Below are 24,950 nucleotides of genomic sequence, written 5' to 3' on the forward strand. Positions count from 1 at the left end.
AGTTTGAAACCTGGACACATGATTCCAAACCCGAACTGTCTGGGTGAATCCCGAACAGGTGGCAACCCTAGGTGCAGAGAGTTCTCACAGCTGGGGAAAAAATAAAAAATCCGGGCAGCCTGCCAAGTTTAATCACAACACCAGAATAAGTAGAAACAAAGTATCTTTTCATTCTTTTATCAAAGGAAAGAACTCCAGGTGTAAATGAAGGAAGTTTAACTATTTAAAGACCAAACCTTTTCTGACATTTTGTTGATTACAAGTAAAAATCATTATTTTCTGCTAGAGAATGACTTGGAACACTGAAACATGATATACAGTGTGTGTGTGTGTGTGTGTGTATGTGTATTTATTTATTTATATATATATATATATATATATATATATATATATATATTAGCAGAGACCCTGTAGAATAAAATGGTGGTTGTTGCAATATTTTATGCTGTATTTGCACAGCGGCCTTTCAAACGCAATTTAAAAAAAATACAGTTTAATGAATTAAATAAAAAGCTTTACTCTAAGCAAAAAAAACTATTGTGATTCTCATTTTATCCAGAATTGTGCAGCTCTAATAGGCACATGTATGAGATCGGTAGGTGCATGCTGGGTAGGCAGCAGCACCGTTGTTGGAAGGAGGAACAAGTGGGCTTCAGATGCCCACACTAAAAATAGGAGCGCGCTCACTGGGGGCAGCAAAATGAGTTTTATTATAAAGATAATAAGATTTCTACAGCCCACATGTCATACACATACCATTATGTATCACATTAGGTGTGAATATACGGGGGTGTTTTTAAAAAAAAAAAAAACTGGAACTCCGCTGTAAGATGAGCTGAGAATTTTCTTTGGTTTTGCTTGCATGCGTTGCCCTTCCATATCATCCTGGCTGCAAAGGCCAGTTATATATGGGGGCAATGGCCATTGGTTTGTACTGTTAGAACACTGATGAGTGGCCGCACTGGACACCTTTGCTGCCATTGTGCTATATGCTGGGGGTGCAGTGTCTTTAAGGAGGGTGGGCTCCCTCCAGGCATACCTGCCCTCTGCCTATCCTTTAAAATGCACGTGCTTCCATTGTGGAGAGTCTCAAAAATGTATAGAGCTAGGACTGCGCTGTCATGAATGTATTTTCAAATGTGTGCAAATGAAACCCCTGTTTTTAACACATACTGTTAGACAGGATAATCTGGTTGTTTGCAGGCTGGTCGGTACGTTGAGCTGGGAATTTCTCTGGTTTTGCTTGACATGTGTCGCCCTCCACGTCCTTCTTGTTGCAAAGGCCTGTTATAGGTGGGGGCAGTGGTCATTTTTTTTTTTTTATACGGCTGAAAATATTCTTAGCCCGAAAAGTAAAAAGTAATTCCATCTAAGGATTGGTACCCTTAGAGCTGCAAGTGACTGTAAACCTAAATATAAAAAAAAACACAAAAAAACATGTTATACTTACCTGCTCGGTATAATGATTTTGCACAGAGCAGCCCGGATCCTCCTCTTCTCAGGTCCCCTGCTGTCGCGGCCTGGCCCCTCCCACTCACTGGCTGTTATTGACCTAAACCATGTGGATTTTGAAAGGCCCATAGACTCCAGATTTATATTTGTGTCATTGATTTTTTACTTATTTGCAATCTATTAAATCTTCCTCTGTTTTCATCATCCAGTGCAGATTCCTTACTTCTTTACTTGAAGTGAAATTACAGATGGTGTGAACATGGTGATGGGAACCTACTAATAAGGTAATAACACTTAGAAGTTGAATGAATAAGTCTAGAATTCTTGAATAAATATATCATAGACTTAAGCTGGCCATAGATGGATTGAATCTCTGCCAGCAGGGACCAGACGAGATTCGGTTAATCTATGGGCAGGCTGGTTGTACCCAAGTTAATCCATATATCAACTTCAAGACAACCAGCCTGATGGATTTTATGTATGCGATTGCTGCTGGCACCTATAGCTACCAGAAGTAATCATGTTCTGCTGGCAGGAAAGGTTGCCCACCAGCAGTAATAAAATAACGCTGCAGTAGGGATTCTCCTATCAACACTGACTGTTTGGGGAATCAAACGATTTTCTTTCTTTCCACCCAAGGTTGCAGCAAAGAAAATCTCATCATATATGGCTTACTTAAAGTGCTACTAAACCCAGGACCCCGCATTCACTATATCTGGTCTCCCACAGTACGCAGAACATGTAAATGCAATTATTTTAGTAAATATAAACGTCTAAATTCCTTTTCTCATAAGCAGTATGTAGCAGTCTTGTGACTTCTGTCAGCATCTGGTTAAAGCTTGTAGGAGGCGTTTTCATCCTTCTCCGACTGTCCTATGAGACTGTAGGACCCCTGACCCTCTGGACAGTGCTGATTGGCCCTGTGCCAATCACATGCACCCTCCCAAGAAAAAAAAAACTCTAGCAATACACAGTAAACTGAGCATGTGCAGAGTGCCCCTAAGACTCTGTTCTATCAGCAGATGGATTGGGGACAGTGGAAGAAGGGGCGGATCAGGGGGACACAGGATCAAAGAGCCTTTTTACACAATGCAGAGGATTAACCCCTTTAGGTTCCACAGTGAGTATAACAAGCGTGCTTTACTGCATATACACACTGATTTTACTGTTGTGGGTTTAGTAACACTTTAAAGAATTTGTATTTCACTTTTTATCTTGCAGGTTGCTGTTTATTTCTGTGAATATGGCCTAACCTTTACAAAGGACTCAGAACAATATTATCTAGACATGAGCAAACACATACAAATCTGTAATATACACACATACAACTTTTTCATTTAATGCACAATCATAAATAGTTTATTATAATTTTTTGAGAAATATTACAAGAAATTGCAATTACAACCATTATTGCACCCATTCTTTCATTACAGCATTAGTCTAATACATTTAGGTTACATGTAACCTTTAGAATGCTATTACATTTATTAACATAAATGGCAGTCAAGCTACATCACAAATTAGTATGACTGTAGTATCAACTTCCATTTATAATTTTTTTTATTTTTATATTTGTATTATTATTATACAGGATTTATATAGCGCCAACAGTTTACGCAGTGCTTTACAACTTAAGGATAGACAGTACAAATACAATAAACTTTAATACGGTATTTGATTTGATTCTTTTATACATTCTACCCTTTTTGGAGTTCCAAATGCAAAATATGGTTGTAGGGGTATCCATCAGCTTTGTTCACGTCTTGGTCTTTTATTGATGACCAGTCCAAGATTCCTTGGGGTTGATTTACTAAAGGGGAAAAAGACTGTTAACTTTGCAAAGTGCAGTTGCTCCCGAGCTTAGTAAATGACGGGAAGCTCTGCTCACTTCCATCATACAATCATGTGCAAGCAAAAATGCTGTTTTTTTTTTTTATCCTTGCACGTGATTGGGTACGCTTTTCAAAGTGAAGCCTTGCCTCATTTACTAAGCTCTGGAGCAACTGCATTTTGCAAAGTGCACAGTCTATTTGCCTTTAGTAAATCAACCCCAATGTGTTTTGATGGAAAAACCCAGATAGAGGAGAAATCGGCCAAAAGTCAGCGACCGTGTCACAAGAAACATCTCTGGGTTCAGATTTATAAAAAATGAAACTGCTACAAATAGGAACCATGACAGATACCACCGTGAACCAAGGTGAAGTGTCTTCACACAGCTCCCTTTAGGGCAGGGGTCTCCAAACGTTTCAAACAAAGGCCATTTTATTGTCCTTCAGACTTTAGGAGGGCTGGATTGTGGCCAGGAGGGGCAGAAAATGTCCCGGCCCAGCATCAGTGAGAATAAATATGGCGTCTGGGTCTGTGGTCAATAGGAGGAGTACAGGCATACCCCACTTTTAAGTACACAATGGGGTTTATTTACTAAAGCTGGAAAGTGCACAATCAGGCTCACTTCTGCATAGAAACCAATGAGCTTCAGGTTTTATTACCAAAGCTTAATTGAACAATCTGAGATTAGAAGCTCATTGGTTTCTATGCAGAAGTGAGCCTGATTTTGTACGTTCCAGCTTTAGTAAATAAACCCCATTGTGTACTTAAAAGTGGGGTATTCCTGTATTGCCCCGATTAGTAGGAGGAATAGTATTCCATCAATGGTATCGGTGGAAGATATAGTGCCCCATTGTTGGTGTCAGTGAGAGGAATAGTGTCTCATATCAGTGGAAGGAGTTGTGCCCCAAGGGCCGCATAAAGGCTAGCAAAGGGCCACAGTTTGGAGACCCCTGCTTTAGGGTCAGCTTGAAATGAAATTTCCCCCTTGTCCTTAGGATGCTCAGCTGCCTGCGGCTAGTACAGACACTGGGCAAACTGTGTAGGGATCCAAATCTTTCATTCTCTTTACCAAGCGGAAGTGTCCATAGTAGCAATACCAGCCACAGCTGATGGGGTTGGGTGGTGAACGTGGGGTGGAGATTAGTAGCACTGATAGTACATAGCTTAAAGTGGACCTATCATTACACTTCACATAAATCAACAGAACATATGGCAGGATTACCAGAGACATTATTCATTTGAATTAAAAAAGTATCACAGATTACATGGTTTTCATGAAGGTTTCAATCAGCAGTGATAGAAGAGAGGTTAAAAAAACAGATATACAGATAAAAACAAACTATACAAATACACAAGGTTTTTAATGCATAACACACACTGATTACACTAAGTACAATAAGTTGAGTTTGTAGACACATACAGTATATATAAAACATTAAAAAGGCCACAGTTCACCTTTAACGGCCCATTTAGTAGCTGAAATGCGAATCGCACAGGAATGATGTGCGCTTCACATGTAGTTCTATGCAGTGCGATTTCAGCCTCATTCATTTTCAATGGTCTGAAATCGCCGCGCACCAACAGTAGTGCATGCACTACTTTTGGAAACATGCAGCAACCGTATTGCATGGTACTTTTGTACCAGGCGATCCGGTACAGGCAAACGCAATGCAACTGCGACCTGTGTTTGGGCTGTGGTTAACTTAAACTGACCCCTGCAGCAGATCGCAAGGGCATTGCGATCAGAATGAGATGTGGGAGTCCGCTCTGAAACACGTCTTTCCGGCACTGCATTTTAGTGTGAACGGGCCCTAAGAATGCTTCCGATAACAACTAATTAGGATTCAATGGACCCAATACAACAAGATGGACAGCGCTCTATAGACTGGATGGTGGTGATTAGATTAGTGAGCCGTGGGGAATGGGACCCAAAGTATACCTAAAGTAAGCCAAGGATACAATCACTTAAAATTAAAATGAATAAAAATAAAAATAGAAAGCTAACGATACCACGTTGGAAACTGTGGGCATTGATGAGCTAACATCCTCTGGTCCGGCATTCAGAGGCAGATGGGGGGCCTAGACTATTGTAGGTAGACTCGGGGTGCTTGAGAAGCCAAGCATGTTGATGCAACTAGCACCTTAGTGTATTCATGGGATACATGTTTTAGAATATTTCAGTCATTAAAATTCACATTTTACATTAATCAGTGCCTAGGTAGGAAAAAAAATTATTCTTGGCCATTGTGGGTGTTTTATGTCACCCAAAAACGGCAAAGAGATTTGTACTTCAAAAGACATAAAACAAAGGTTTCTAAGACTTTAAAAGAAGCATCAAGATCATTAACATTAAGTTCATCTATTTCACATATATATGTCAAAATGTATTAAAACACTGTAGTTCCCCTTTAATGTATAAAATGACACCTTTGGCTATCTGTAGAGCAGGGGTCTCAAAACTTCCTAAACAAAGGGCCAGATTATTGTCCTTCAGTCATTTGGGGGGCCGGACTGTGGTCTTCCCAAGTAGTGCCCCATTGCTGGTATCGGTGGGAGGGATAGTGCCCCATTGCTGGTATCGGTGGGAGGGATAGTGCCCCAATTGCTGGTATCGGTGGGAGGGATAGTGCCCCATTGCTGGTATCGGTGGGAGGGATAGTGCCCCATTGCTGGTATCGGTGGGAGGGATAGTGCCCCATTGCTGGTATCGGTGGGAGGGATAGTGCCCCATTGCTGGTATCGGTGGGGGGGATACTGCCCCATTGCTGGTATCTGTGGGAGGGATAGTGCCTCATTGCTGGAATCAGTGGGAGGAATGGTGCCCCTTTGCTGGTATCAGTGGGAGGAATGGAGCCCTGAGGGCCGGGCTAAAGGCAAGCAAAGGGCCACATTTGGCCTGCTGGTCGCTGTTTGGAGACCCCTGCTGTAGACGGTCACCCTGTATCATAGTTGTATAGACAACTCTAATTATTGTTACATAAGTTAAAATATAGAATTAAAGTGCCTTGTGCAAGGAAACTTTAAGACAATTCAGCTACTTTTTCACATTTAACAACTGACTCAAATCATTTGGGAAAAGTAGAGCAAGTGACTGTGTGGTATATGGAACCCAATGTAACCAACCAGATATTACTATCAGTATTCTAAGCTGTGCTGTTCTGCTCAGAGTCTGGTCAGTTGCTGTGGGTAAGACCAACATAATCATGTTTAGTGACATTAAGATTAATACTGGTAGACAAGGCAGCACCTTCCTCTATGAAGCCAGGGAATCCATGCTTCCTTTGGTATCAACAGAAATGTTAGGACATCAATAATCTAGGCAGATAACCTTCATTTTGTTCATCATTTCAGAAATTTTAGACCTATTACCCGTTGTTCTTAATGTTTGTGTGTGCAAATGTGAGCATGTTGACAACATGTTTAAAAATGGTACAATATGTGCTAAAGAGCCTATGTATGTATTGGAGAAAGGAAGATGCTTTCAGTGATGGCACTGTGAATCATCGTCTAAGGTATATGAATGGCATTTCTGCAAAACACATATACATATGTTGAACGCTAGAAGGTCCTTGTAAGCAGTGATCACTCTGGTATAAGGATGATTGAACCTTCTCTTCCTCCAGTATCTGCCACCTCTAGGTGGCCCTCTTCGATCTTCCCCTTGCTGACCCTCCACAGCCAGGTGCTTCCGCGGTCTTGTGCTAAGGAACATTTCAGCTCAATACTGCAGTCTGCAATATCTGTCTTCCATGGGATCGGATCTCCTTCTGAATTTACTATAGTGAATGGTTTGATTGGGATCTGTACAAAAGAGAGAAATAGATTTAATAGTGATACAGTATTTGGATAGCCAAGTAGTGCTGATGTAGATTCTTTTAAGGATCTTTTACATTCTTATTAGAAGAATACTTTAATCTAAAGCTTATTAGTGCATTATTGGTGGTAAACCTTGTATGCTCTAGTAGTTTTTTTTTTCGTTCAAACCAGCAGGACTGAACGAAAAAAAAAAACTGACAGCTCCGGAGGAGCCGCTGTACAGCCCCCCACCAGAACCCGCTGGTTGGCAGAGAGTGCTGACGGGGAGCCGGTCTGCAGACCTTTTTCGAATATGCCCAGTAGAACGAAATAGAAAAGATGTAGCTGGGTAGCCGCACTCCAAATTATTCAACTTTTATTTAAAAAATGTAATTAAAATCATAGCATCTAGGCTGGTAAACAGACTAACTGCACAGCCACTGACATGTGTCATACCAGCCTAGATGCTATGATTTTAATTACATTTTTTAAATAAAGTTGAATAATTCGGAGTGCGGCTATCCAGCTACATCTTTTTTACTTCAGTTCCTGTTGGAAACAGAGCCAGCACCCTGTGGGATTGTGGAGACGGCTGTTCTGGGAGAAGTCATTACCTTAGAGAGGTAATTCTTTGTATGCCCAGTTGAACGGCCGGCTTCTGTTGGACCAGCTGCAGTACACAGGGGCCAAACATTGGCCGGTTTCTATTGAACAGGCCGATGCCATCTGACCTTCAGGCCATGTGTACTAGGCTTTAGGATGTATTTATCCACAATTATTGGATTTGCCTATACTTGGATATTAGTCACTGATTTTTGTGGGAGGAATTTTCTCAGAGATTCAAGCTTCGTACCATTGCGTAATTCTTATATGTATTCTGATTCATACAAAGAGCTCAGGCCTCAAACTTAAAACGTAAAGTTGTAGTAAACTTGCAGTCCAGGAACGTATCTGAACTTATCTGTTTTAAAGCAAATTTGAATAGTTTTTCTTTTTCCTGGACCAGTTATACTTTGAGTATGCAGTATGGAAGTCCAGTCAAATGCTAACTATTATAAAATCTACTCCCAACCCCATTCTAAGCCCTATCTATACAATCTATCCTGTAATGAAAAGATGTGTATACTTACCTAATCTAAGGGCCCTTTGGTCCAGTCACAGGATTGGCTCCCAGCTTCAGGGGGGAGGAGGAACAGCCAACAATGGGTGCCCCATAGTAAGTCTATGGGTGACGTTACTGCCCAGGCATTCCATCCATTGTTGCTGCTCTCTCCTGAAGCTGGCTGCTGTTGAGATCACGTGACTGGAGCGCCTTTAGATTAGGTAAGTATAGACATCTTTCCTTTATAGGAGTTAATATAGGGATTGGGGTGGGAGCAGGTTTAAGCTTAGTTTTGGTCAGACTTTCACTTTAAAGTATAACAAAAGACAAACCTTTTTTTAGTTTTGAATAGAGTTGAGAGTAATTAGAACTCCTATAAGGTTGTTATTGCTGCCAGTGTCCCATTAGGGGGATTTAGCCTTTCTACTTGTCCTGTTTATAATTATTAATGAGAATGAAAATAGAAAATAAATCCCACATTTTGGGTTGTCACAAGAACAGGAATAAGCAGGCTTCAGTCAGTTTCCAAACAGCTTAGAAACACACCTGCTGGTTATTCACATTGGCCCCTTTCACATGGGTGATCTGATCAGGTCCGCCTGGCAGTTTTTCAGACGGACCTGATCAGACCCTCCAGTCTTTTCTATGGCGTGGCGGATGTCAGTGGACACATCTGCGCTGACAGCTGCCAACATCCGATCTGATCCTGCCCGCAAAAACCAGACAGATGGTGGTCCCATTTTCCATCTAGGGGATCAGATGGAAAAGGACAGGCAGTCCGTTTCCATCCACCTGGCAGATCGGCTGGAAATGGACAGGCGGTCCGTTTCCATCCGATTGCCCCATAGATGAGAGTGGGCTGCGTCCGTGTCTACTCTGCATAGTGGAGCAGACACGGACCTGTCATCTACCCACTTAGCGGGGAGATGCAAAGAGATCCCCTGCTGATCCTATGGCTCCAGCATCATGGAGGCGCCCGTGTGAAAGGGGCCTAAGAGAGCTGGCAGACTTAAAAACAAAAAACAAAGAAAAACACAATGCCTGTGTTGTGAACCTTTGAGAAAATAGGGAGAAAATAGTACATTGTAAGGGTCTACATACACTTTAATATCCTTAAAGAAGAATTCCAGGTATGAAAGTTTTATACATAGTCACATTGGTCTAGTTTGAATCGGTGAAACTTTTTCTACACCATAGTTGTGGGATCCATCTAGAAGCTGCAGGTCACTGTGGTGGAGAACGCTACTCCCGTGATCTCTACTTGGTTCCAGCACCCGTGCTAAGCAGCTGCCCTGCTGCATTCTAAACACAGGAGGTCAGCATGAGTGTTATTCATATACTGTAATGTTTTGCATTTTCTCAATGAAAGAAAATCACTCTCTCATAGGACGAGGTAAAGAGTGTGATGTCACTGCCCCGCCTCTCCACCTCGTCCTATCAAAAAACACAAAACATTTTCTGAATGGCACCCATCTGAGCACCAGATTTCCTATGTTCACAATGTAGCAGGGGAACCACTCGGCACGGGAGAGATTAATGGAGTAGTGTTACCTACTACATTGACTTCCAGCAAGTATGGTATATCCATAGTTACATTGGTCCTAGCTCAACCATGAATGCCATGCCTGGAATTCTCTTTAAGAGGTGAACAGATTATTGGCTATTGCAGTGTTTTGATGCATTTTTATAATTTCATATGAAAATGCCTGCCATGACTTCTGATGTGTCTCCTTTTTTTGAAGCCTAGTATGAAGGACCTTTTATTTTAAATAGGTTGAGGCAAATTTTTATAGCACACAACTGTACAGTGGACCTACTTTATTTCCTGTCATATTTGATGCAGACCTTAGAATTCATCCTCTTACCTGACTGCTGATGCCCACTGCCAGGTCTCCCAGCTTGGTTTTGCCAGACTCCCAAATGTTCAATGTTTCTCCACTGAAAGTTTGCAATTGTACTTTTACCCCTGAAACACAAATTAACAAGGAGGGTTCAGTATTTGAATTCTGACTTACTGCTAGTTACAACTTCATTTGTATTATTGAATCTCCAGGCAGTGAATTGATCTAGAACAGCCTTTTTCAACCAGGGTGCCTTCTGGCTTCTTCAGGGGTGCCTTGGCAAAATGCCTAAAAATTGCCCTAAATTGCTCAAACTTTGCGAGCAAAGCAGCGGATGGATCAAGCTTGATTTTTTGTTACTCAAAGTCACAGGTTTTCATTGTGCACAATTACAACCTTGGTTACTGTGCAAGCCAGCTGCTAGCATCCTAACAACCACTGATGTCATTGGTTGATGAGGACATTGGGCACCTGCATATCATCCTTGTTTGACCCTCATCCCTCTCTGTCAGCACTGGGGTCACGTGAGCAATGTTTGGGGGTAGAAGATGAGAGAGAAGAAATGCTGAAATACTAATCAGTGCCAGTGTGCACTTGCTTTAAAGAATAAATCACCTCTAATGTTGGGTGTCCTATGTGTGTAGATGCTGCTATGCTATTAGTTTGGTTTATTACATTTTAGAAAAGGGGTGCCTCGAGATCGTCCATAATTTTAAAGGGTGCCTGGAGTGGCAAAAGGTTGAGAAACACTGATCTAGAGTATAAAAAATGTTGCCTGTGCAAACGAAGAGAGTTGTTTGCAGTTTACTTACCATTGAACCAAAGTTATTCAATGGTCATTGTGCACAATGAGGAGGTTCTTTGAATGGGAATTATATTGGATTCATAATGGTTCCAGGATCCTCCTGGCTTTGAATAACCACTAGGATATAAACCTTTATCTTAAATGTTATCAATAATATCCCTGTTTTTTTTTATTGTTTTTATATCATGCAAAAGTGTTGAATATTGATTGATTAAATGTACCCACCTCTATGAAGTGGATTATATGTGAACAAAGTGCTACTTAACAATAGTAGTTGCAGACAGCACTAGTGTTCATGACATCAAGCTATGATTAAGTCTGTGAGGCCTCCAAATACATACCATTGAACCAACTAGGGGTGGTTGTGCTTCCCCCACTGAACAGGGAGTCGCTTTGTAAGCTCCATGCTTCCATTTGGCTGTCCCATGAATGGATTCCAGAACTTCTAGTATCCAAAGTATTCATGGATTCCTGTAGTGTTGATAAGAGAATAGTGAGTATGTAGTTAAAAAGAAGACCTAGGTCTTTCAGGTTCTAACAGTTCTAACCCACAGCAGATCAAGAGGCAAAATTTGATTCGAGGAATGATCAACTTGCATTTATAAGGAAATAAAAATGACTTCCTAACCATTGCATGGCATATATTTTAAACATGCCAGTAATCCTTGTAGCTAGCCCCTTTTAGTTCATTTGTAGAAAAAAAAATCACAATTAATTTAAAGACACTAGAAAATAAAAGCAAACTGAAATAGTGGGATCCAACTTTAAAACATTGAAGGCAATCATTTTGGGGGGAAACTCAAAAAATCATCTGGCTGGTGGTGCCATTGGGGCATTGGACACAAAAAGTCTATTATCTGTATTTTGGATACTTTAGCAGTCAACTCTTCCCAACAAAGATCTTAGCTTTACTTCTGCTGTATTATCCATATTATGATAGCAGGGAAGATTAAATTCCTCTTAATGGTGTATGGACTCAAGGGCATAGAGCTCACTTCCAGATGAATTGACAAACATTTGAGTGATTTAGCTGAAAGGCATATGTCTAGTCTGACTTGGGTGCTTTAGGTAGACTAACCCTTCTTGGCAAGGTCTTCACTATGTCTAGTCTGACTTGGGTGCTTCAGGTAGACTAATCCTTCTTTGCAAGAGTTGAGACAATGAAAGGCACAAATACTGAACAAAATCTAACCATACCTTGCCACTGAGCAGTGGATCCAGGCTGTCCTCGCTAAGAAACTGGGTATCCTCTAGAGAGAACAGTTGGGAGAGGTTTTCCCGGTACAGGTCTGCAAAAACAACAACAACTTTTCAGAACGTCATTGAAGAACACATTTCTTGGTCACAGTATAGCATTTTCCTTCACATTTTAGACCAGCTATACATGGTGTGAATACACTAGATATAAATCGCAAGAGAATCCGTCAGGCTGGTTGTACCCAAGTTGATCACTACATCACCTTGGTACATTCAGCCTGCCCATTAAAAGTTTGAATGTCGGCCGGTTCCTGCTGAACCAGCTTAGATCCAAACCATGAAGGAGAAGGGATCTCACCGCTCCAGGAGCACACATGCAGGCTGTAAACTGTCCTCTTCGGCTAGGAAGCCACAGGTGCTGGCTATTACCACTAGCAACAGACGAAAAGCAAGCTCTGGACTGCCACACTCTTCAGAAAACCTCTTTCTTTTATTGAAAAATCACATCACAGCTCAACAAACACAGCGAACAAGGAAAAATTGCTGACGTTTCGCACTAGTTGTAGTGCTTATTCATAGCTATGATTAAGCACTACAGCTAGTGCGAAACGTCAGCAATTTTTCCTTGTCTGCTGTGTTTGTTCAGCTGTCATGTGATTTTTTAAATAAAAGAAAGAGGTTTTCTGAAGAGTGCGGCAGTCCAGAGCTTGCTTTTCATCTGTTGTTAGATCCAAACCATGTATGGACAGCCTTAGTCCTTGGTAAAAGTACATAAAAACTGTCACATACAGAGCTGACCAGGAAACAAGTGCTGCAGGTTTTTTTAGTAGAGTGCTTCCAAACTGCTGCATGCAGCATAATAAAGATGATTTCCATAGGAGCAGCGAGAGATGTTGTACAGGGAAACCTTTTACTACAAGAACACGGCTATTACACACCAGTAGTCTTTTTTTTTTTTTTGTCCAACTATTTTCAAAAACAAAATTGGGAAGGGATCGCAGAAGCTGTAATCCTACCTATTTCTAGACGCTCGATCTCCATTTCACATGAAGTTCTGGTTTGCTCCATGCTTCTGGCATTTGTTGTTAAAGGAGAGTCCTGGGTTATGTTTTTGATATGCTGACTAAGCATAGGTACAGGTTCTTCAGGAAACAGCTTGGGTTTGGACTGTGTGGTCTCAGGTTCTTTTTTAGCCGAAGGAAATTTTCTGGGTTCTCTGTATTCTGAATCACATGGAGAGCTCAGGCCTCCAACTAAAAGAGTAATGAGAGAAAAACAATGGTCAGCTTTGACAATTCTAAAGGCAGATATGCATCTCATTGTCAGACAGCTCGGTACACATTTAAGATAAATGCTCAACGGCTCGTTTTATGGCCAGTATTTTTACATGGGAAAAGACAAATTGGAAAGGAGCATTTTTTTTTTTTATTTTTTATTTTTTTTTTAAGGCCAGCTCCGTACAAAAGATGTTTAATGTGAACCATCCACTGGTTTCTAAAATCTTTTAGAGCCCTGGCGTTGAGGCTTATGACCCTGTATGCATACGGCCCTATGTATGATTACTACTCAGATGTGTGTCCAGCTGAATCATATTTCAGACTGTCAATGATTTTGACAGGCTGCTGGCATGGGCTGTAGGCACTACCTGTGCCTTACTGGCACCAAGGTACACCCAAAGATAGGAAGTGGAAGAAAGGGGGAAATAGTGGGGTGGAATAGAAGGAAAGAAAGGTAAAGGATTATTAGCTTTGGGGGAGGTAGAAAAGGTAAAGCATCCAAGGTGGGTTGTCTAGTTGTGCTTAAGTATTATGTTTGAGGGCTCTGTGTTTTCAGCCAACAGAGAACTATACAATATAGCTGTCTCAATGCCAATATATTGTTGAAATCATTCACAACAGCTTTATAGATCCCAGGAGGTTTGTAAAGCAAGTAGAGTTACTGTAGGGATCCCGTTCTATTACCCGAAGTGCTCAGGTTGCCTTTCCAAGGCACTTTAGCACTGTTATGGATTTCAAACTAAGTTGAAAAATAATTCTGCTGAAAGATGCTTCCAAAAACGGACGTTGACTAATGCCCCGTACACACGGTTGGAATTTCCAACAGAAAAATTCAGACGGGAGCTTTTCATCGTATATTCTGACCATGTGTATGAACTCATCGGACTTTTTACTTTGAAAATTCTGATGGAGCTAAAGAGAAAACGTTCTATATTTTTCCGATGGAACCAATTCCTATTAGGAAAACCGCTCATCTGTATGCTGTTCCGACGGACCAAAAACGAAGCATGCTCTGAAACAAGTATGAGACGGAAGCTATTGGCTACTGGCTATTGAACTTCCTTTTTCTAGTCCCGACGTACGTGTTGTACGTCACCACGTTCTTGACGGTCGGAATTTGGTGTGATCATGTGTACGCAAGACAGCTTCAGCAGAATTCCGTCAGAAAAACCTTCAGAGTTTATTCAGACGGGAAAACCGGCCGTGTGTACTCGGTATAATGGGTTTTATCAATGCTCCATTAAATTTACATTTTAAAAACGCAACATACTTGTTGATGTGCATCCTTAATGACTATTTTATCATGTTTTTGTACGTGTTTTACTTCAGTAAAAGGCATTTAAATGACCACACTGACACAAGTCATTGCCATGGGTATACCTCTACAGAGAGCTTGCCTAATGTTCAGTATTCTAAAAAACAATGACAATGAATAATATCAGGACTGCCTAAAAAAGTGATTCTAATGCCGTGTACACATGACCAGACTTTCCGGCAGACTAAGTCCTACAGTCTTTCCGACGGACCTTTGGCAGAGTTCCAATGGACTTTCCGAACAAACGGACTTGGCCACACATCAACGGACTAAGTCCTTTCGAAAGTTCGTCCGTTTTGAACATGATGACGTAAACGGCACTAAACAAGCAAGTTCAGTAGCCAGTAGCCAATAGCTGCCCTCGCGTTTGTATTTGGTCCGTTGGACCAGCATACAGACGAACAGTTTTCCCAATTTTTAGTCCGTCGGATAGATTTGAAACATGTTCTATTTCTAGGTCCGTCTGATTTTTTTAGATGAAAAACAATCGGATTAGCCCACACGCGATCAGATTGTCCGACGGACTGATTCCGTCGTACCTAGTCTGCCAGAAAGTCCGGTCGTGTGTATAAAACCTTTTGTTGGCTGGCGGACCCCTTCAAAAACGTGAGGAAATATTCGCCCCCCCCCAAATAATACAAATTTAAATGGTAAACATGGCCTAACAATGAGTCAAGAGATGTCTAGCGATCATCAGGGTGCGTTTTATTTCATTACTTTCAATGGAAAACCATTGATTGTGACAAGAGGGGAGGGGGTTTACAGTGAATATAAATTTTATTTTTGTTCTGACTCTCATGGACCCCCTGAAACCCAACCATTGACCACGTAGGGGTTCATGGACCCTAGGTTAAGAATCCCTGGTCTGGAAGAAAGAACCGTTTAGTTTTTCCTATGCATTGGCACTGTTGCTGGATTGTAACAAAGTGCTTACTTGTTGTCAGTGCCGCATCCACTCTGTGTTTGAGATCTGACGCTGTTGCTCTGTTATTTGGATCTTTCTGTAATCCAGACACTATAAGGTCACGGATTAGAGGGTGAATACTAGGAGGAATCTCCTGCAACGGTGGAGGCTCTTTCGCAATCTGCAAAAAAAAAAATCAGCATGTCCCACTTCTTATCAAATGAATATAATAAATGGCAGCTTTGAATGCTGTTGGAGTATGGTGCCTACCTTTAGACATAAGGGTGCAGTATGTGTGCGGCTCCATGGGTGCCAGCCATTCAGCATGTGCAGAAGCATGCAACATGCGCTCCACACATCTAACTTTGTGCCACAGGGATTCCCTTGCACTATTTCAGGGGCCATGTGCGTCTCAGTCCCCGGTACATAGTTGGCTGCAGTAAAACAAGAAGATCAGTTATCACGATGGCATAAAATACATTTGCTGAAGTTATGTTAAGTGTGTGTGTATATGTATGTGTGTATGTATATGTGTATATATATATATATATATATATATATATATATATATATATATATATATATATGTGTGTGTATATATATATATGTATATGTATATGTATATGTGTATGTATATGTATATGTGTGTGTATGTGTATATATATATATATATATATATATATATATATATATATATATATATATATATATATATATATATATATATAAATTATTTTATATATATTTATTTTATTTATTTTTTAGAGAAAACCTTTACATATTTATGGTAGAAAAAAAATCACAATAAGCGTATATTGATTGGTTTGCGTAAAAGTTAGTGTCTACAAAATAGGGGATAGTTTTATGGCATTTTTTATTTTTATTTTTTTAATTAGTAATGGCGGCGATCTGTGATTTTTATAATGACTGCAACACATCGGACACTTTTGACACCATTTTGGGACCATTGTCATTTATACAGCGATCAGTGCTATAAAAATGCACTGATTACTGTGTAAATGACACTGGCAGGGAAGGGGTTAGACACTAGGGGGTGATAGAGGGGTTAAGTGTGTCCTAGGGAGTGATTCTAACTGTGGGGGGATGGGCTACTACTCACATGACAGAGATCACTGCTCCCAATGTCAGAGAGCAGTGATCTCTGTCACGTCACTAGGCAGAATGGGGAAATGCCTTGTTTAAAAAGGCATCTCCCCGTTCTTCCGCTCCGTGACGCGATCGCGGGCACCCGGCAGACATGGAGTCCGCGGGACCCGCGGTCACGGAGCACGGGGCGCGCAAGCGTGCGCCTACAATGCCGCATCTCAAAGGGGACGTACCTGTATGCCCTTTAGCCCACCTGTGCCATTCTGCCGACATATATCGGCGCGTGGCAGTCAGGAAGGGGTTAAGGTGCAGATTGACAGACAGTATGGGGTTGATTTACTAAAGACAAATAGACTGCACAACTTTGCAAAGTGCAGTTGTTCCAGAGCTTAGTAAATGAGCAAAAGCTCTGCTGACTTCCATCATCCAATCGTGCATGCAAAAATGCAGTTTTTTTTTTTCTTTTCCTTGATTATGATTGGGTATTTTTTGCAAAGTGAAGCTTTACCTAATTTACTAAGCTCTGGAGCAACTGCACCTGCAGATTGCACAGTCTATGTGCCTTTAGTAAATCATCCTCTATATGTACATGCACATGCAAGACATCTATGAAACACTTATTTTACTTATTCTAGCTTAAAGGAGAAGGGCCTGAACAGGTAAAAGACCATAACTACTCACCTGTCAAAAGATTTGTCCCCGAGCTACCAGGAGGGAGGTGAGCAGCATGCCCAAAGTCACATAGGTAAGCTGCGCTATGGTCTTCCGTCAGGAGAATGTTGTCCGCTATAAACAGACATGATGGGTTAAGAAGACATGTGAAGAGAGGTGCCTCAGGTTCCTGAGTACAGGGAACATTACACAATTTGAACTAAAGTCTCACAGCTATGTAGTCAGAGCTTACACAGTTGGCAGCATATTAAAGCCCAAATTAACTTTCAGTTAATATCCACTAAATATGTTATTTTTGTACATCAAAACAAAAAGTTGGGTTATGGTTTTATTTAGAAAGCAGCCACAGCCTGAAATGCCTATACCCTGCCAGCATGCTGCAGAGAAGTCAGTGGTCTCTCTGCAGAGGTCTGATAGGCCCCCTATGAGTCAGGCCTATAGTTCTGCTCTTAGAAAAGCCACATGTGATTAAGGAGCTCTAGCTCTGGACCTATTGCACCCCACGTGTAAGTAGTGGCCTCTCTGCAGAAGTCCAATAGCTAGAGCTTTTCAACCAGAAAAAGCACGAGCTTTGCTGATTGCAGAACTGTAAGCTGTGGCTGCTTTTGAAAGATAATGAATTGTAATAATTTGCCCACTTTTCATTTTGACGCACCTGGAATGTATTCATCTGATTAAGCCCGGGTTCACACTGCTTCGATGCGGGACACCGCATGTACCGATAATTCACACTGGAATCGGAGCGCATTCCTGTGCAGATTACATGCAGTGTCTCTAATGTGTGATTTGATCCATTGGGGTTGATTTACTAAAGGCAAATGGACTGCACTTTGCAAAGTGCAGTTGCTCCAGAGCTTAGTAAATGAAGTAAGGATTCAAGTACCCAATCATGTGCAAGAACAATAAAAAAAAAAGCAGTTTTGCTTGCACATGATTGGATAATGGAAGTCAGCAGAGCTTCTGCTCATTTACTAAGCTCCGGAGCAAATGCTCTTGCAGAGTGCAACTGCACTTTGCAAAGTGCAGATTCTATCTCCCTTTAGTAAGTCAACCCCATTGATTTGTATGGTTCAAATCACACCGCATTCGCACCAAACTGGTGTAAGACCTTTTTTTTTTGTATTGTCCGAACCAGAATCAGATTGCATGAGTATTCACACCCATGCGATCAGATTCTGCAAATCGCGCTGTGTTTTAAAAACCGTTTGTGGGGTGTCTTAACATACACGCTGCAATCGGTTCGCATAGACGGGTTGCGATTTAGATGTGCCGAATCCTCAGTGAATTAGCGCTACACATCTAGTGTGAATCCAGATTTAAAATGAATGTTCAGTTGAGCTTTAGGAATACATATAACTTGGTAGGAATCCATGAATCCCAAAAAATCCATAAAATGAGTTATGTGGCACTTACCTTTAACATCTCCATGTACCACTCTGTTAGCATGAAGATGTATGAGGCCCTCCAAAACCTGTGACAAGTAATAAAGAGCTCTGTCCTCTGTTAAGTAGCCGTTTCTCTTGATCAGCTGGCCCAGAGAGCCTCCTGAAAGACAGAATATCGATTGTTATTCCATTGTGTTACCAGTTGTGTTATATTGCCTGTAATATAAGGCATATTTGAGGAATGTTGCTGAACAGAACCAAGTTTACAGTGTTTTAACACATGTGGATCCAGAATGTTTACATGAAGTTAAGTGTGCTACTATGGACCCTGATACACAGGGGATGGGGTGGCCATGTTTTATTTGATTATTATTATTATTATACAGGATTTATAAAGTGCCAATAGTTTGCTCAGCAATGGAAGCAGACATTACAGTTACAATACCATTTCAAAACAAGAAGAACCAGAGGACCCTGCGCGTTAGAGCTTACAATCTAACATCCTTTTATGTGACTTTAAAGTATATTTAAAGCCATTTTCTTCCTTTTGAATAGAGTAAGGAACATTTCAAAATCCCACCAGGTTATGTTACCCATTGGAGAAATTTCCCTTTACTTCCTGCCCATTAGACATAGAAGAAATCTATCCACAGTGGGGGAAATTACCATAAAAGGTGTCCCCATTGGAAGATTTCACCTCTGTTCCTGTTCTGGTCAAAACTCTGAATGTTGGCATTTTCTTCATTTTTTTACTACTGGTCACAATACAGCCATACCCCACTTTTAAGTACACAATGGGGTTTATTTACTAAAGCTGAAAAGTGCAAAATCAGGCTCACTTCTGCATAGAAACCAATGAGCTTCTAACCTCAGCTTGTTCAATTTAAGCTTTGGTAATAAAACCTGGAAGCTGATTGGTTTCTATACAGAAGTGAGCCTGAGTTTGCACTTTATAGCTTTAGTAAATAAGCTTCATTGTGTACTTAAAAGTGGGGTATGCCCGTAGTCATCATGATAAATCAAGATGGTGAATCTTACTAGCAGGGATGCAGAAATAAAAATCCAACAGGTTCTCTAATCCCTCACCACTTTATCTCAAACGAAAAAAAAAAAAAAATAACTATTTCGGAATAAAGGTACATGTAAAGGACGCTGAGGACCGTACACAGTGACGTTTGTTCATGCTTCTCCAACTGGCAGATGCTGCACCTCCAGACACAGTGGGGTTGATTTACTAAAGCTGGAGAGTGCAAAATCTGGTGCAGCTCTGCATAGAAACCAATCAGCTTCTAACTACTGCGTGTGTACCCGCTTCAATACCAGGCACTTTCACCCCCTTCCTGCCCAGGCCAATTTTCAGCTTTCAGTGCTGTTGCATTTTGAATGAAAATTGTGTGGTTATTTCCCCACAAGTAGAGTTTTCCTTTGGTGCTATTTGATCACCTCTGGGTTTTTTAATTTTTTTGCTAAACAAACACAAAAAGTTTGAAAAAAAAAAAGTTTTATTTGTTTCTGTTATAAAATTTTGTAAATAAGTAAGTTTTCTCATTCACTGATGGGCACTGATGATGAGGCACTAATATGCAGCACTGATACTGATATGCAGCATGCATAAACAAAGGCCCATTCACTGTGTATGCACCTCAGCACCCGTGTGAATGAGGCCAAATAACAAATTTTTTCACTTTTTTTACTCTGTAGTATTGTTGAGAATGGTGTGTAATAGTATAAATAGTAAACTACGTTACCATTCATCATCTTCATGAATACAGTGATGTAGGATCCTTCTCGGATCGCCCCGTACACTGGGACTATTTTGTCCGAATTCACAGACAGGCAGCAGGTCAGTTCCTGAGATCGGAATCTGCTAACGTGGATCTGACAATGAGAAGGAAAGAGGATGCCTCTTAGGAGAGAGTTCACCGGGAAGAATGGGCCAGATTCCCTCTAATAGTGAAAAGGTCTACATACCGTTTTGGCTGCAAATTTAAATCCCGATGCTTTGTCCTTTCCCAAGTAAACATCCCCAAAGGCACCACTGCCTAGAACATCTTTAGATTTCTCCCAATGGATATCTTCTCGATATTCATAATCCTCAGCCGTCATTTCCTAAAGTACAAAGTATGAGTTTATGTTATACAATGCATCTCTTAACACGTGCTCTTCAATGTTTCATTTTAGCTATCTTCATCCCCCAACTGAATTTATCCTATGCTGGCACCACTGTAAATGTCAGTGTACATTGGCATTTGTTTGCATCAGAACTGCTTTTCTCACCATATACACTATATTGTCAAATGTATTGGGACGCCATGGCTTTTTTACACACGTGAACTTTAATGGAATCCCAGTCTTAGTCCGTAGGGTTCAATATGGAGTTGGCCCACCCTTTGCAGTTATAACAGCTTCAACTCTTCTGGGAAGGCCGTCCACAAGGTTTAGGAGTGTGTCTATGGGAATGTTTGACCAGAAGCGCATGAACGAGAAGGGCTGCCTAGAAGTTTCTGCTTTAATTCATCCCAAAAGTGTTCAGGTCCTGACTCAACCTCAAACTCGCTCATCCATGTCTTTATGGACCTTGCTTTGCGCACTGGTCCAAATCATTTGGTGGAGGGGAGATTATGGTTTGGGATTGTTTTTCAGGGGTTGTGTTTGGTCCCTTAGTTCCAGTGAAGGGAACTCTTATGCCATGTACACACGATCAGACTTTCCGGCGGACCGGAATCCGTCGGACAATTCGATCGTGTGTGGGCTCCAGCGGACTTTTTTTTCCCCAAAAGTCCGACAGACCTAGAAATAAAACCTGTTTCAAATCTATCCGACGGACTAAAAATCGGGAAAAACGTTCGTCTGTGTGCTGGTCCGACGGACCAAATACGACACAAGGACAGCTATTGGCTACTGGCTATTGAACTTCCTTGTTTAGTCCCGTTTACGTCATCACGTTCAAAACGAACTGACTTTCGAACAGACTTAGTCCGGTCGTGTGTGGCCAAGTCTGTTTCGTTCAGAAAGTCCATCGGACCTCTGCCGAAAGTCTGTCAGGAAGACCGTCGGACCTAGTCCATCGAAAAGTCTGGTCGTGTGTACGCGGCATTAAGGCGTCAGCTTACCAAGACATTTTGGACAATTTCATGCTCCTGACTTTGTGGGAACAGTTTGGGGATGGCCCATTCCTGTTCCAACATGACTGCACACCAGTGCACGAAGCAAGGTCCATAAACACATGGCTGAGTGAGTTTGGGGTGGAGGAACTTGACTGACCTGTACAGAGTCCTGACCTCAACCCAATAGAACACCTTTAGGATAAATTAAAGCAGAGACTGTGATGGAATTTAGAGGCATCTCAAATGGCAGCTAAATGCACCTGAAAGCATGCTGCTGGGGAAGCTCTGCTCATTTCCATCATCTAATCATGTGCAAGAAAAAATATTGTTTTCTTTTATTTTCCATGCATGTGGTTGGGTATTCTTTGCAAAGTGAAGTTTGCCCTCATTTACTAAGCTCTGGAGAAAATCCCTCATGCAAAGTGCAACTGCACTTGCAACATGAACAGTCTATTTGCCTTTAGTGCATCAACCTCAACGTCACTCTCCCAAGAAAATGAACAAGCAATTTGGTAGGAGCAGCAGATAGTGTCTTACTTTTTTGAAGAGGATCCCCTCATTGTCTACAGGCTCTGAGTCCTCTTCATCCCAGGCCTTAGCGATTAAGCACAGATCCTCTGGCTCGCCAACACTCACACTCCCTCTCAGAGCTGACAACACCCCCTCTTCCACAGAATGGGCTTTTGAGTCTGTGCAGGAATCTGTGAGTTTGTAGTCGTCCCACTGTGGGCTGAGCTTCTCTTCATAGTTGTCTAGTCCTAAGGCACTGATGATTCCAGGTAGTAGATCATTACAATACAGAGCATCAGAGGACTGTCGTTTTGTGGCTCCCATGTGATAGATGCACTGATCTGGGCTGATGAGCTTGTGAAGGAAGTTCTTGTTTCCATCAATTGGCTGTGTTTTCTGCAGTGGATAATCAATATTTTTTTGGGCCTTCCCAGAGCAGTAGTCCAATACATCATTGCTATCCCATGGCTTTGACCGACATTCATCTTCCTGTGGTAACACAATTTTAAAATTGGTAATTTAAATGCAAAAGCTAAAAGTTTATAATATTGGTGCTCAAGGGGAGGGGGCATGGAAAGAGATTTTCAAAAAGCTAAATTACCTTTCCTCAGCCTGGGTACTGGAAAAAGGACTCATTCAAACGGGTGATCTGGGGTGTATAGGGTGCCACTGTCAGAGGTGGCTAAACATGCCCTCTGAATGTAGCAGCACTCTGTGCTATAATCATAGGCGTGCGCCTGGGCACACCCTAATCGCCCTGTGTGGTGCAGATTACCATCCTTGATATTTTACTATGTCCCATGATGGGGGTCTTAAAAAAAAATTGTAACAAAAAAATTATTAAAAAAATTAAATTGTATAAAAAAAAAAAAATATACATTAAAAATATAAAATTGTAAAAAAAAATTATTAAACAAATAAAAAAATAAAAGAATAAAAATAAAAATGACAAACCGTGCACTGCCCTACTGACACCGTCTATTGCTCTACTGACGCTGTCAGTATATATACACATGCACACACGCATATGTGTTTGATTTTTGGGGTGCACACCCTAATGCAATAGGCTGTGCACACCTATGGCTGTACTTGTACACAAACTTGTCAGTTAGCTACACTGTCCCTGATTTGTACAGGCCTCTGGCAGTAGCTGCTCGCATATCATATTGGCGTGGCTGCCAGCAAAAAACAATGACTGCCACTAGCAGACACGAAAATAGTTTATGTGAGCAGCTGCCCCATATTGCCCATCTGAATGAGCCCTCACCCTGGTGAGCTGCATGCAGGATTTATTTTTAACTGTGGATCGGAAAACACAGAGGAGAAGAGGGTGTTAATCATAACTACCACAAGATGGCGCTGTGGCTCCAAATATCTTATTGGGTGTTCAAATTTTGCACCTCTTACCTGTACAGGTACCGGAGCTCTGGTTTCCTGTTCCGGAGTGGTTCGGCCCCTTTTACGCTTCTTTCTTTTATTTCTGATAAATTGTTTTGACTGTGCTGGTTTACCCTCTGTAGAATGCACCACGTTGTTTGGGATGTGCTCGATACTTTCAGCCAGACTGGAAATAATAATGAAAAAATATTGATCATGCCAAAAAAGTATCACCCATACCTCCCCACTGGTAGAACACCTAGAGACCCTTAAAAGAGAAGCATGGGATTTGCTTTTTTGTTTGAATCATACTTTACCTAGCGTCTCTAAGACTGAATACCGAGCGATTAAACACTCTTGATCACTCGGTTTTCACAGCTCCGTGAGCTGAGAGCTGGTGACTATCAGTCAGTGACGACTCACTGCTCTGCCCCACTCGTGCTCACTGGAGCGCTGGGCTATGGAATTGGCAGGAGCAGCCATCTCAGGCTCTCAGTGGCTCGATGATAGGCTGAGCCAGGTGCCGGTCCAGGCATGTGGGTGGATCCTGACCATACAGCTCTGTGACATCAGCCGACAGCGGGCTTCCACAGGAGAAGTACAGCCAAACAAGCTTTGGCTTTATTTCTCCTTTAATGGAGAAGGCCAAAGCTCTTTTGCTATACTTCTCCTGGGGATCATAGGAGTGTATTTCTTTCTGCACTCCTGTGACCCATTTTCAGCCAACAGCGGGCTAAAGCCTGCTGTCAGCTGATGTCACAGAGTCGCTGAGTACCTGAGCCAGGTGCTCCCGCCCCCTCTACAGCCCAGCGCTCCAGTGAGTGGAGTGGCAGAGCAGGAAGCAAGTGAATGACAGATACCAGCTCTCTGCTCAAGGAACACTGGGAACTGAGCGATCAGCACTCTTTGATCGCTCAGTTCTCAGTCAGATGCATTTGGGAACTGAGCGATCAGCACTCTTTGATCGCTCAGTTCTCAGTCAGATGAGTATACATTTTTTTTGTTAACCCATACTTCTGTTTTAAAGCTAAACTACAGCCAACAGAATTATCCAATATAAACACTGTGGCTGGCCAGCACATCGTCCAAGGTTGCATGGCCGCACAATGAAACCCGTGGCTTTGAGTAACAAAAAAGTAGACTTGATCCACCCGCTGGCTTGTACACAATTTTTGGGCAATTTGGGGTAATTGTTAGGCATTTTGTCATGACACCCTTGAAGAACCCAGATGGCACTCTGGTTGAAAAAGGCTGCTTTATGGGGACATCTCAAT

General features: G+C 41.6%; 1 protein-coding gene and 1 long non-coding RNA gene across 2 annotated transcripts in view; one reads left to right on the plus strand and one right to left on the minus strand.

The window, feature by feature from the left end:
• The first annotated feature begins 1,659 nt into the window (after positions 1-1,659).
• LOC143935917 (uncharacterized) overlaps positions 1,660-24,950 on the plus strand; it is a 73,005-nt gene continuing 49,714 nt past the window's right edge. The window contains exon 1 of the long non-coding RNA XR_013263587.1: positions 1,660-1,736. This is a non-coding gene — a long non-coding RNA (uncharacterized LOC143935917). The remainder of the gene's footprint in view (positions 1,737-24,950) is intronic.
• MAP3K14 (mitogen-activated protein kinase kinase kinase 14) overlaps positions 2,782-24,950 on the minus strand; it is a 57,995-nt gene continuing 35,826 nt past the window's right edge. The window contains exons 4-16 of the mRNA XM_077460113.1: positions 23,707-23,863; positions 22,327-22,788; positions 20,654-20,791; positions 20,431-20,560; positions 18,711-18,842; positions 17,307-17,411; positions 15,789-15,952; positions 15,549-15,699; positions 13,039-13,275; positions 12,023-12,114; positions 11,167-11,296; positions 10,045-10,145; positions 2,782-7,083 (exon numbers count right to left, since the gene is read on the minus strand). Coding sequence (XP_077316239.1) covers positions 6,865-7,083; positions 10,045-10,145; positions 11,167-11,296; positions 12,023-12,114; positions 13,039-13,275; positions 15,549-15,699; positions 15,789-15,952; positions 17,307-17,411; positions 18,711-18,842; positions 20,431-20,560; positions 20,654-20,791; positions 22,327-22,788; positions 23,707-23,863 — 2,218 coding nt within the window. The 3' untranslated portion in view covers positions 2,782-6,864. The remainder of the gene's footprint in view (positions 7,084-10,044; positions 10,146-11,166; positions 11,297-12,022; positions 12,115-13,038; positions 13,276-15,548; positions 15,700-15,788; positions 15,953-17,306; positions 17,412-18,710; positions 18,843-20,430; positions 20,561-20,653; positions 20,792-22,326; positions 22,789-23,706; positions 23,864-24,950) is intronic.

The sequence above is a fragment of the Lithobates pipiens genome, unplaced genomic scaffold (assembly GCF_037356315.1).
Source record: "Lithobates pipiens isolate NorthernLeopardFrog02 unplaced genomic scaffold, aLitPip1_a1.2 Scaffold_28, whole genome shotgun sequence".
Taxonomy (NCBI): Eukaryota; Metazoa; Chordata; class Amphibia; order Anura; family Ranidae; genus Lithobates; species Lithobates pipiens.